This window comes from Pleurodeles waltl, chromosome 7, assembly GCF_031143425.1.
Source record: "Pleurodeles waltl isolate 20211129_DDA chromosome 7, aPleWal1.hap1.20221129, whole genome shotgun sequence".
Taxonomy (NCBI): domain Eukaryota; kingdom Metazoa; phylum Chordata; class Amphibia; order Caudata; family Salamandridae; genus Pleurodeles; species Pleurodeles waltl.
Genome location: NC_090446.1, coordinates 1,114,767,535 through 1,114,780,345, shown reverse-complemented (window position 1 = coordinate 1,114,780,345; position 12,811 = coordinate 1,114,767,535). Strand labels below are relative to the sequence as shown.

Genomic DNA, 12,811 nt, shown 5'->3' with positions numbered 1-12,811 from the left:
GGCCAGGGTCAGGACAACCTGACCCCTTAGCTCTGTTGCTGGGGTCCCAGAGGCCTAAAAAACACTTTTTATTTTTTTGTGCTGTGAATTCAAAATGACGTAGCAAATTCATGCCAAAAAAATAAAAATGAGACATCTTGTGCGCCTTCTCTCCTTTATTTCATCATGCCCCAGGGTGGGCCAGGTCCTGGGAGCATATGAAATAAAGGAGAGGGGGTGCACAGGGGCTCCTTCTTAGGGCATTTTTTTGCCTCCGGGACTACCACCTCACCAGAGCCTAGATCACACAGGATGGGGGGGGGATGAGGGGGTGGCACACCCCAACCACCCTGCAACTCCAGGGACCGCCTCCTCCCCTAACAAATGTGGGTGGTCGTGCATCCCCCGGGCTTAAGTCAATACAGAGGGAAGGGCACGTGTGTGTCCCCAACCCCCTCCCCCACATCCCCAGGGGCCACCACCTCTCCGGAGCTTATATCAAAATGAATGCAGGGGGGCTGACAGCCCCCCCCCCAGCGCGGGGGACCACCACCTCACTGGGCTTAAATCATAATGAATGCAGGGGTGGCTGCACAGCCCACCCACAGCCCATGCGACAGCCACCTCCCCAGGGCTTTAATCATAATGAATGCGGGGGGACCGATACCTCCCCGGGGCTTAACATGTCAATAATGGGGGGAGAGGGGGTGTGGGCCCCCCGCAGCCCTGGGGACCGCCACCTCGCTGGGGCTGACTTTAAAGAAGGAAGGGGTCTGTCACAGACCCCGGGGACCACCACCACCCCCGGAGTAATGTCACATAGGAGGGGGGCTGCGTGACCCCCATCGAGTAGCCAATAATGGCCTTTGGGACCGCCACCCCTCCTGGGCTGGTTCCTGGTATGTCCAAGGGTGCCCACCCCCGGGACACAGCTGTTTACTCTGACTTGGCAAGAGCTTTGACAGCTCCCACTAAGTCACAGCAAACACCCTGGTTCCAGCGAGTGAGAGCAGTCAAACAGCTCTCACTTGCTGGAATCAGAGGTTTCCTCTGTTTCCCTGCCTACAGAGATACAGGAAGGGAAACAGAGGAAACTATTGCTCTCACAGAGAGGGAGCTGCATCTTTAGCCGTTCCCTTTCTGTGACAGCAATTCCGGCTCCTGCAGGAGGCCGGCTGGGGCTGCAGGGGCTTTCAGGCTCCCCCTGCAGTCCCCAAACATTTTGATTTGATGCCCTGGGGGGCACCCAAATGACATGGCTGGGGTCCCTGGGGTGAGACTGGCCTGGGGGATGGAGTCAGAGGGGCGAGATCGGCCTGGGGAGGAGGGCCATGCGGACCCCCTCCCCCTCAAAAAAAATATATTAATGGTGGGCCCTACGGGATGAAGTCTCCAGGGCTGAAATGGGCCAGGGGAAGATGGCAATGCAGACCTGCAGCCAACTCTTGCTGTGCATGGGGTTGGGTGGTTAAGGGGGTTGGCTGCAGGGCTGGCCACAGACCTTTGGTTGGATTAACACACTGTAATGAAAATTACTTTCCGTTTAAAATATTTAAAAAAATAAAATAAAAATCCCTGAAAAAAAAAAAAAAAAAAAAAAAACAAGGGTTACAGGGACTTTATAGTTAAGCTCACATTTTAAACTTACTAAACCAAAAGATTCACCTGTTAAGAGTTATCTCAAGTACCTATTACTCGCACCCTCGCCATGCACTGCTAACTATCCCGCAATTGATGGCAATCGACATTTTTGATAACATCATTGATAATATCAGTGTCATATCTGAAGTAAAAATTTTGACAAAAAACTGTGCATGACGGGGGCACAAGTTATAGTTGCCTTAGGGCACGAGTTATAGTTACTTGGGATAATTCTAACAAGTGAATTTCTATGGATTCGTACACTTAGAATGTGAGCCTAACTACGACGTACCTGTAACCCTGTTTTTAAGTGATATATATATATATATATATATATACAATATTTATTTGTAGGGGCTTTCAGCCTACCCACTTCATCCACTGCTCTATGATGTCATTTTCATTTTCCTTTTGCCCATTACAACACATACTATAGCATGGGGCAATAGGTCAGATCACTTTGGAGACTAAAAAACTTCCCAGTGAGTGATGGCATTCTTTCCTTTCACAAGGAGCACATTCACACACAAAGTAGCTCTCTTCAGTGTTCAGGACTACTAAGGCAATGTGTGCTTTTTTGAGAGCAAAACATTTTTCAACCTTTTTTTGCTTTTTTCTTTATACTGGAAAGAGCCCAGCAGCTCCACCATCAATGTTTTATAAAAAATAAAAAAAACATGACAAAACAATCATTGACAAAGCCAAAAAGCTAACAGAAAATGCCAGACCAATTGGCTTTGCCAGCGCTTGTTTAATTTTGGGGCAAGAGTGGATAAAGTGGTACGAGTAATACTTCAGATAGATTTATGCATACTTAGGTAAAGCAATGTTTGGATTATGATTTAGGTTTCACTCCAATAGCAGGACTAATTGAGAAATTATCAAAAAAGGGAACCTGTGAAACTCAAGTTAGATGAGCTAAAACAAGGATACCTTCTCCCATACATAATAGCATCTGAATCAAGTATTTGTACGCTGCAGGGAACAAGCCGTTGCTGGAGGCATAACAATAATCTACAAAAAATGTCTTAAAAATTACAGCTAATTAGGAGGGAAGTAAAAAATAAAATATATACTTATCCATAGTAAAACAAGAGGAAATTAAAATTAGATGCAGGCTGTTCTCCATGCAGGACTTAATTGAGACTTAATTAGTGCTTTATTGGGAGACCTCGGATGGAATAATATTGGAGCTGAAACTAATTAAAAATCCCAAACATATCCTGTGCTGTTGACCTATATGTACGTATATTATAGTCAAATGAATTTTGTTGACTTATCTGAGGAAAACATTTAGTATTACTCATAAATCATGCACAATGCTCAGAAGATGTTATATTACGTATTACATTAGATTCCCCCCACACAACTTTGTTCACACCATATTATTCCTTCCCTATACATGCTCAAACAGCATGTCAACTACATCAGACTAATAAGCCCCAGACAGGATAACATGCTTCAATGAATCACTATTCTTCTCAAAGGCTGGTGGCCTCACGAATGTGGCTGGCAAAGCATGCCTTTTTAGTTCTCCTGGAGATTTTGTGGTTGCCTCTTCTTGTGTCTATAGAACAGTTCTGGTTATCTACAGCTTGAACTTCAAGTATTCCAGGTTTCAACTGATTTGTTTCAGTTGACCAGCTCCTCGCTTGTATCATTTTTGATTCGCTGTATCTATTTTTAATTATTCACTTGATGCCCAGCTGTGTTTTTTAGTGAAGAGAGGAGCAACCTTTACAAAGACCTACATATGCATTCCCAGAGGCTTTCCAGGAAATTGGTATTCAGTGGATATGTTTTCAATACTCTGGATGGATTGGGCTATGGGTGCAATTTGTGGAGGGGGTGGTAAAAGGGAAACAGAAGATTTCAGAGGTGAATTCAAATAAGCAAATAGTCTGCTGTTACACCATCACATTAGTGGTTTTTATTTGAAGCAATTATCCAACTTTGGGAAATGGGCCACTTACTGATTGTTCAAAGTCCAGTACCAACATGTTTTCTAAGACGTCTGAAAAGGACTTGGTGTCCAGTATCTCGAAAAACAGGTTGAAAACACTTATATTTAGAACTTTCATGGCTTTGATCTTCATGTGGACAACCAGCTCAATGAGTTTCTCTAGAAATATGGGGTTATAATTTGGGGCTTATTCAATACAGCGAAGAATGGGCTATTCAGATAGACTGTACAGAAGGCAACTATACATTGAGCGATGAGTAGTAATTCTGTGTAAGTTAGCTTTGCTCCGCCCACAAAATATTTATTGTAGATTTTGATTTTAAATTCTGGGAGCAACGTCTCAAAGACTAAAGGAATGCCAGGCCATGTTTCTGTATCCATACTTTGCTGCAGTTAAATATGTATAACAGACCAGGAGGGATCTATCGTTATCTGGGTGAGCTAAAGTTCAATGAAGGAACAGAGAAGAGTGAGGTGTTGGCTGGCAATGTTCCGGTTCTTCCGAAGGAACAAAGTGATTATGTTGATGACTGGAAAAGGTGCAAAGAGCATAATGGTCTGGGTCTGGAAGGTGGTTTTAGCTGGTAGTGCCTTTAGCAGTACTATGGAGAATAATTTAAGTTAGGAGCCCAGTGCTATTTAGTTTTTAAAAGCAGCAGCAGAGGGGTTGTGATGTGTCTTGCATGATCTGCATCCTGACACTGTTGCAGGTTCAGGAAATTCAGTTATGCTCTGTTTAACACGTCTGTGGTTGTTCTTTTTATTTTGAAAAGGATCTCTGTTTTTGGCTATATTCACCTGAAAGAATAGTTGATAAATGCAGGTATCCAAATGGTGTGGAAAATGTCTTCTGTGTCGAGCAGAAGGCCTCCTTGGATTTTCAAACATTCTGGATTATGCATGAAGTATATGATGCACGACTTGATGCTGAAAAGTAATTAAAGCGCCTGCACCTGCCTGCTCGTCTCGTGGCCCGTATTGAGGTAGGACTTTGTCCCCCATATCGCCCTGATGTTCCTGTTGGAAGGAGAGGCCTCTAGCGCTCAAAAGCACTAGATATTTACCAAGGCGCAGGATGTGCTGGAAAGTAACTAAAATGCCTGCACCTGCCTGCTCTCCTAGTGGCCCTTGCTGGGGTCGGACTTCGTTCCCTGCTGCTCCTGCAGGAATGAGGAGCCTTTAGCGCTCAAAAGTGCTAGACATTTCTCGCAGCGCAGGACGTGCCCGGGCACAGACTGGGCCAAGTGCGGGCCCGTCGGCAGCAGGATGAGGCTGGGCTTGGTCACCTCTCTGACATGGGTGAGCATTTTCAAGCATATTGTAGAGATATTTCCTACATACGCCCCATAGAATGGGCAAACACAAAGTGGCTGGATGTCCTGTGCTACCTCACAAACCCACAAGCACTGACACTATGCTAGAACACGCAATAGGGGTTGTAACAAATTAAATAGCCCTAACATAATGTAGACTATCTTTAGGGCATGGGAGCATCCTGGGAGGCCCTGCAAATAGCATTGGCATAGACTAAATCTGCAGCTCGATGGATGAGGAAGGTGGCAGGGCTGCAGGGGGTTAACGTGCCCTTGCGGTCCTACCAGCGTGTGTGATGACATATCTCATTTAATCACACTGGATGTTCGCTTGGTCGAACCTGCAACCAAGCGTAAAAAGATAAGCACTCGTGCCCCACGGGCAAGATCTCAGCCTAGCCAAAATGCCACTGGAATGCAGATAAGCCCAAATTGTACAGGTAATGTTAACATTGAGGAGATCTTCATTAGATTTTCAGCAATCCTTGAAGAGCTCCTAAGTACCCTGTCACAACTGAAACACACTTAGTGACCATGTTTAAGTCCCATATTCCATCCAATGCTGGATTAAACCGCATTATGCACACAATTGAATCTGTTACTGGTGACAATTTCTTACCCCCCACATCTGGCAGCCCAAGAGCATGGTTATGTCACGTAAGGAAGGCAGGCATAAGTCACTAAACCCAGCTCACTGATTTTAAAATGACCCGCCCTGACCTCAAGATCCGCCCCTATGTCGTGACAATGGCAGGTGTGCCGCCCCTGAAACATAACCAGTTGGAGACGTGGGAAGAGGTGCACATCAAGGTTGTCCACAGACGGGGCATGTACAAAAATGTTAACGCCGCAGAGAGCCATGAGAATTTGATGATACAGTGGGTAGGTTGGATTGGTCTCACCTATAAAAACAGAGCTGGGGACTTGCTCGTCGTCAACTTCAGGCATCCATATAACTATTGGGTACTGGGATACTGGCTGGACCTAATATTGTTACGCTACCCTTGGGCTATTTCTACAAGCCGCTACAACAAGTATTACGCCATTCACTAACTGACTGGTGGCCAGTCATTTTGGGGCCTTGCATTCAACAACAGATATGCAGTCTTAGCAGACTGGGATGAAGTTGATTAACAGGCAATGCCCAAGTTCTTTGCAAGGGGCGCACTGTCTGTATCTAAAGCAAATTTCGCAACTCCAAGGCCACTGAACTTGGAAGATGCTGTGACAGCTGTGGCCATAGCCCCAGTGGAGCCGGATTATGTAGGCACAACTCCACAACTGGTATGCCTGAATACCAAAGCAACAACAGAATGTACGTTAATGCTGGAGTGCTCAGCTACAGACTCTGCTTCCCCAACCTCGATCACTAAAAACCCAGTGCTAAAGATATAAGGCTGGAATACTGATGGCCCTCACTGTAAGATATCACTCCCTGACTGGCAATTGTTTGTAAAGTCATAAGATATTCAATTAATGCAGGAAACATGGGACACCAAATCCTATAAACTTTGAAGGTTTTATGTGTTTTAGTTTACTGACAGTCCTGTTCTGCTCAGGCAGAGCCTCAGGAGGCTTAACCATTTGGGTTAACTTATAACTTAGAGGTCGCGCGGAAGCACTGACAACTCTAGGGAATGATTTCCAAGCCACACTTAAGAGAATTTTGACTCTATACCTTATCAGTTTTTACAATAACGATTTCCTCAATTGCCTAATCAAAGATTCCCTGGATTATTTGAATACATATCAACTTTTGTGGAGAGCAAAACCAATCAGGGACAACAAATGTATTGCTGTTTGTAGGGTGATTTCAATGCTAGACTACCTATTCATAGGGCGGAAAATGAGCCAGGGGCTCCCACGAGAACAGTCTTGAGAGGCAAAGATCTAGGGGTATTACTTGCCTCTTCCAATTTGCACAATGTGACAGGGGGTGGGGTCGGGGCCAAGCACACTGGGGCTGCCTATCTTTAGGGAAAGGAACTGATCCTCCGTCATAGATCATATTTTTATCTCCCAAAATCTGACAAGCGACATGGCATTATTATTAGCTCCAATTTTGGCAATCATAACCCCATCGAGATAGCCCTGGAAGTGCCCTTTAGAGCTATCCATGAAATTGATCCCACACTCTGTATTCTCTCCCCAACCATGTATAATCTTAGGCTTCAGTTGGTATTGCCTGACCCCTTGGAATTTTTGGGAAAAGTGGTAGCGGAGAACATGGAGGTAGTCATGGGGGTTCTTGATGGAGTATTATGAAAAAGAGTTGGGCGTAATATCTTTTGTGGACATTTGCTTTAGTGTTAGTTGGTCCCTCTCTAAACCCTTCAAGCCAGTTCACTGAGCCCTATGGTGGTTTGACCACACGTGCTCTCTGGCCAACTATCACTTGTGCAGAGCTTTAAATTCATGCCCCTGAGATCGTGCCGAGGTAGCTACTCTGCAGATGCAGTATAAACTAATTACGAAGAGGAGAAACAAGGTGGTTATCAATCCCCAGTGGCCCACTTTAACAGATACTGCCCAAACTAAAGATGGCAAAGCCTTTTGGAGAGGTGCATCACACATGAGATACCTTGATGAGGCATGCACGTCAATTAGTTGCTGCATAACAGGTGAGGAATGGATGGCAAATTTCTCAAAGATCTATGCTGATGACGAGCTTAGACATGGGCAGTTAGCTCTTAGAGACCAACCAGCTTTTCTATTTGTCTCCTTTCAGGATGGTTTGGCTGCTATCCAGGAGAGTGGGTGAGATGGAGTTCCTTGATTTAATTAAGTGATTTTCTGCCCCCCCCCCCCCCCCGCTGACTAACCTTTACAATACTTTGAGCCATTCTACAATACCCACTTCCTGGGTCACTTCAATTATTGTCCCGATCTTTAAGAAAGTGAAATGTTCGGAGCCAAAATGTTATTGCCCCATATCACTGATCGATATCCTAGCCACAATTCTCAGCAGGGTGTTGTATAGCAGGATACTGGAGTGGGTTAATGACAACAATATTTTAAATCTCTGCCAGTTTGGGCTCATGAGTGGCAATTAAAAGGTAGAGCATTTCTTATCCTGCACTTAGTTATTGGGAAATATACAGTGGCCAAGCAGTCTTCATTGCACCTTGCTTTTATGGACTTGTCCATGCCCTTTGACTGCGGCAACCAGTCAAGGTTATGGCAACTCCTCATCAAGATGGGAATGGATACGATGGGAAGAGAACAGTAACCCACTGGACAAAAAAAAAAAGGGGGGGGGGGGGAAATGACATCAGATGCACCTCGAGTATTCTGGGGCAACACAAGGTATTGGGATGTACTGTATAACAACTTTTTTAATGCATCGCTTGTTACTCCTTGAAAGATATATCTGTGTTACACAATAGAAAACAAATGCTTTGCTGGCCTTGGGATAATGGAATGCATAGACCCAGTTTTCGGTTCTTGATTTTTGACTTTTGAATTTTGTTCCTTGAATTTGTAACTGAATATATGTGGTTGAAATAATAAAACAGACATATAAAAAATAAAAAAAAAGATGGGAATGGATGTGGCAATAGTGCATTAACTTGTATCTCTGCACGCGGGTACTAAAGGCAGGGTCAGGTTTGGTAAAAATGGGAAAGTGTCTGATGAATTTAGCACATGGCTGGAGAGTTTGTTTAGGGTGTGTGCTATTCATTTTATATATTAATAAGCTTAGCTCTGAGGTCATTATGTGCACCCCTGAAATGCCCATGATTAATGGTGCATCCCTTCCTGCGTTTTACTTTATGTAGACAATGCCGTGCTGATCGCCCAGATGCCCAAAGCTCTGCGCATATTAGTTCAGCCTCTCGTGCAATTTATGGCAGATCCCGATTTGTCGACCAATTCTGCAAAATCATTCACGATGGCTTGTGGTCCTAAGGGCACTTGATTGACACCCATTAGAGTTTGTTCAAACACCTTATTTAGCACAAGCACTTTTTCTTATTTAGGAGTGACCTTTGGCTCGACTGACTAATGGGCTTCGCACATTTCACACAGTAGGGCTAAGCTATCAAGGGCAATTGGCACCCTTTGTAGTTTACCATCCCTGCCTGATGGGAGAGCACTCATACCCCTGTTATAGATATACTCTGCCGAGTGTGTACCAACTGCAACTTATGGGGCAGAGATTTGTGGGGTTGGGGATCCTACCACACTCGAGAGGGAAGAAAATAGTTTTTTATGAAACGTTTTAATGGTCCCCATATCAACACCACAGTTTATCTGTCACAAAGAGTTGGGCTTAAGTTATTTGAGTGACCGTATCCGTCTGCATCTTTTTGTGGCTGTCCATCTGGAGAACGGAAGAATCCTTACTCACTTAGGAACATACCCCTTCATTACAACTTCGGCGGTCTTTTCAAAAGACCGCCGAAGCTGTGGGCGCCAGTATACCGCCAGTGCTGGCGGTATATCTGGCTCCCTATTATGACTTTTCCGCTGGGCCAGTGGACGGAAACGGCGTAAAGTAGCGGAAAAGTCACATCAACATTGCAGCCGGCTTGTAATAGAGCCGGCGGCAATGTTGATGTGCAGCGGGTTCAGCAGCACCCTTTCACTGCCCAAAACTCGGGCAGTGAAATGCGTGATGGGGCTGTGCCTGGGGGTCCCTGCACTGCCCATGCCAAGTGCATGGGCAGTGCAGGGGCCCCCAGGGGCACCCCGAGTCCCCCTTACTGGTGGTTGGGGACTCATAATCCCCAGGGAAGCGGTGCTTGCACCGCTGCCCCCGCTGCCCTGGGGATAATGACTGCCAGGCAGAAGCCTGGCGGTATGTTGGAGGGGCCGGCGGTAAGGCCGTGGCTAATGCGCCACAGTCATAATAGCTGACGGAACACCGCCAGCCTGTTGGTGGTGTTACCGCCAGCTTACCGCTGGCAGCCAGGGTCGTAATGAGGCCCATAATCTCCGATTGTCTGGCTTGCGATAAAGGACTTTCCGTCCCCTGGTTGTTAAAAAAAATTCTCTGGAAGGGACTGGCCTAACAGACATCTTTTCTGGTCCAGTGTCAGGTGATGTCCTAGGTAGGAAGCAGGTACAAGCTTTATTGTTGGAAAAACTACAGTCAGAGAGGTTAAGCTTGGAAGCCCAGAAATCAACTGTGAAATGTTATCTGGATCTTAATCCTGAGAATGTTCCCACGAGTTACTTTAGACCATCAAAGGGGGTGGTATGAACATTCTCTATTATTTCACTTTGGAGCCGGAACATTGAAATATTTCCTATGATTTCCACTGGAGTATCAGTACAATCTTGATTATTCGTGTATGTCCTTGTAATAACTCATCCCAAACAATTGATATTACATTTCCTCTTTTTTTGCGATTATTAAACGTTTTATACAAAAATGTTTTTAGTCCCTTTTATGAAGTTAAGAAATCTTCGACACTGCATCTAGGCCTATCTTCATTTACAAGAACTGTCTGATGATGAGACTTGTCTTTGTGCAAGCCTGTCTTCGTGCCTCAGTCAATCCAGAAGCACGACACACTTTGATTAATCATAATCGTTGAACTTTTCAATATCTGTTTTAATTGGTTGATTTAATGCATTTTATTAGTGTATTTTATTCATGCTTTTAGGCTGCTTATCAGCTGGATAAAGTTGATAATGATCTGATCTGACTTGATGCTACCCATCTAAGAAAAATGTGCAAACAACTCCATTCACATATCTGAAAACTATTCTGAATGTTCATCCTTTCTGTTTTCTTTTTATTTGTAAATGTTGTAGTTCTAGTTTCCTCAATTAGTCTTCCCTTCAAAATTAAATGAATGGGACTCCTGATTGTTCCATGATGAGCTCTAATGGTAACAAGAGACATGGATGAGTAAAACCTTTGCAAGGCTAGGAGGGCTTGCGGACCAGGTAGGCTGTTGCCAGGGTTCGGTTCCAAATTGACAGGGGAAACACAAGTCCAGTCTTGGTGGCTAGAGTGCAAAGGGCCAGAATCTAGATGTAGATGAAAGCAGATATTGATAACATAATTTATGGTTATTGATATTTTAATATTGGGTAGCATTTTCTACATCATGTCTGTAGCCCTATTTGGCAATATGGTTGGTAACAATATACACACATTAGAAGTAACCTTTCTGTAGGGCAGCAGCAAGGGCACAATAGGCTGGGAAAGGAGAAATGCAATATACCCACCCAATATCTCTAGAACTACATAATTGTCTCCATCCAGACCATGCCAATCCTGTACCAGTTTCATAAAAGGGGCTGAAGACACAGCTCTTTTAAGAAAACTACATCACAATGTACTAGCAGTCCACTTCCACTTTCAAGACCCAGCTACTTCTTCCTCAGTATTGACTGTATAGTTACCACTGAGCCTGAAGTGGTTTATTGCTTTATGGTTAGGTTCACACTATCCACATACCACACACATTAAGATATGTCATTTGCACCAAAGTTAAAGTTGGCAATATGAAGAATTACAATTGTTAAATGTCAATGCAAACTTTGGGAAAAAAGAAACATGGTTTTACAAGCTATTACTTACATACGGTGAGTAAAGTTCACCTGTCTCTGTGATGTCACCTGCCATGTTTGCTGGCTGAAGAACAGAGAAGAGCGGAACCTCTGACCACCGCACCTACCAATGGGACAAAAGGAAGATTATAACTGACTGACAAAAGTCACCACAGGGAAAATTGTGATTAGGCATATGGGGCCTGATCATATCCTGGGCAAAAGAGCTTGCACACAATATGCAACTTTATTTGCGACTACTTTTTGCACTGCATAACAATGATGGGCAAAATGTACCTATATGAACAGATGCATATACTGTGCAACAAAAATGTCTTTTCATCTACTATTTAAAGCTGAATCTAGGCTGTTTTAGCCACTGATACCTAAAGTAGTCGCACTTCACCATGCAAATTACATTTTTATGCCCAATGATTACTTGCTTTATGATTATAACTTTTCTAAATAGCAACACCTGCTTTATATTGTAACTGCAAAGATATTGTTAATAAGCAAAACGTGCCTAAACTCCACAGCATTGGTAAATTATGCACACCACCGTAATGCAATGTAAAAAGGAGCTGAAAATTCATTTAAATGATACAAGCAAACGCTTACGCACACCATGTAATCCAGTCCAGGTCCTCAGTGCCTCTTTCACTCCGAGTTGGATAGTAACATGTTATTTTTGGACACAATAAGTGCTAACTATGGGGGTTATTCTAACTTTGGAGGAGGTGTTAATCCGTCCCAAAAGTGACGGAAAAGTGACGGATTTACCACCAGCCGTATTACGAGTCCATTATATCCTATGGAACTCGTAATACGGCTGGTGGTATATCCGTCACTTTTGGGACGGATTAACACTCCTCCAAAGTTAGAATAACCCCCTATGTTTCTTAACCTAATTTACTGACAGGGCTACAGTAAATTAACCACATCCAGTAATGGATAACTGAAAGCTGGGATCCTGGCAACCATGCCCACCAACAGAACAGTTTTCAATAGATAACATATTCTGGTGTAATCCTCACCACTGCATTTTTCATCGATGGTTTATAGCCTAGTACTGTCTCCTTGCAAGCCTGTCATATATAAGAATTTGGTTGTTCTAGTATAGCGTTTGAGCCAAAACCGCTACATCACCAAAGAGTCAATTATGGTTCACGCACTTCTTGCCTCTTTTTAGGTCTGCAACACTTATTGTTACCAATTCTAGAATATGAACCTGGAGCGAGACTGAGCTCCACCCAGTGGAGTACTGCTCTTCCACCTCGTGTTATTAGGTATTTTATTAATCATTCTGCCTTCTGGAAATGCTTCAGGAATATTTTACCTCTTAAAAGTACATGCACTCACCACATGGTTTGTCACATTCAATTATTTATCTCTTATACACACGCTAATA

At 43.9% G+C, this 12,811-nt stretch overlaps 1 protein-coding gene across 4 annotated transcripts in view; it reads right to left on the bottom strand.

The window, feature by feature from the left end:
• Window positions 1-12,811, bottom strand: part of TMEM104 (transmembrane protein 104) — a 358,378-nt gene that overhangs the window by 330,782 nt on the left and 14,785 nt on the right. For all 4 annotated transcript variants that reach the window (XM_069200086.1, XM_069200088.1, XM_069200085.1 and 1 more), the window contains exon 2: window positions 11,435-11,527. In XM_069200086.1, coding sequence (XP_069056187.1) covers window positions 11,435-11,479 — 45 coding nt within the window. In that variant the 5' untranslated portion in view covers window positions 11,480-11,527. The remainder of the gene's footprint in view (window positions 1-11,434; window positions 11,528-12,811) is intronic.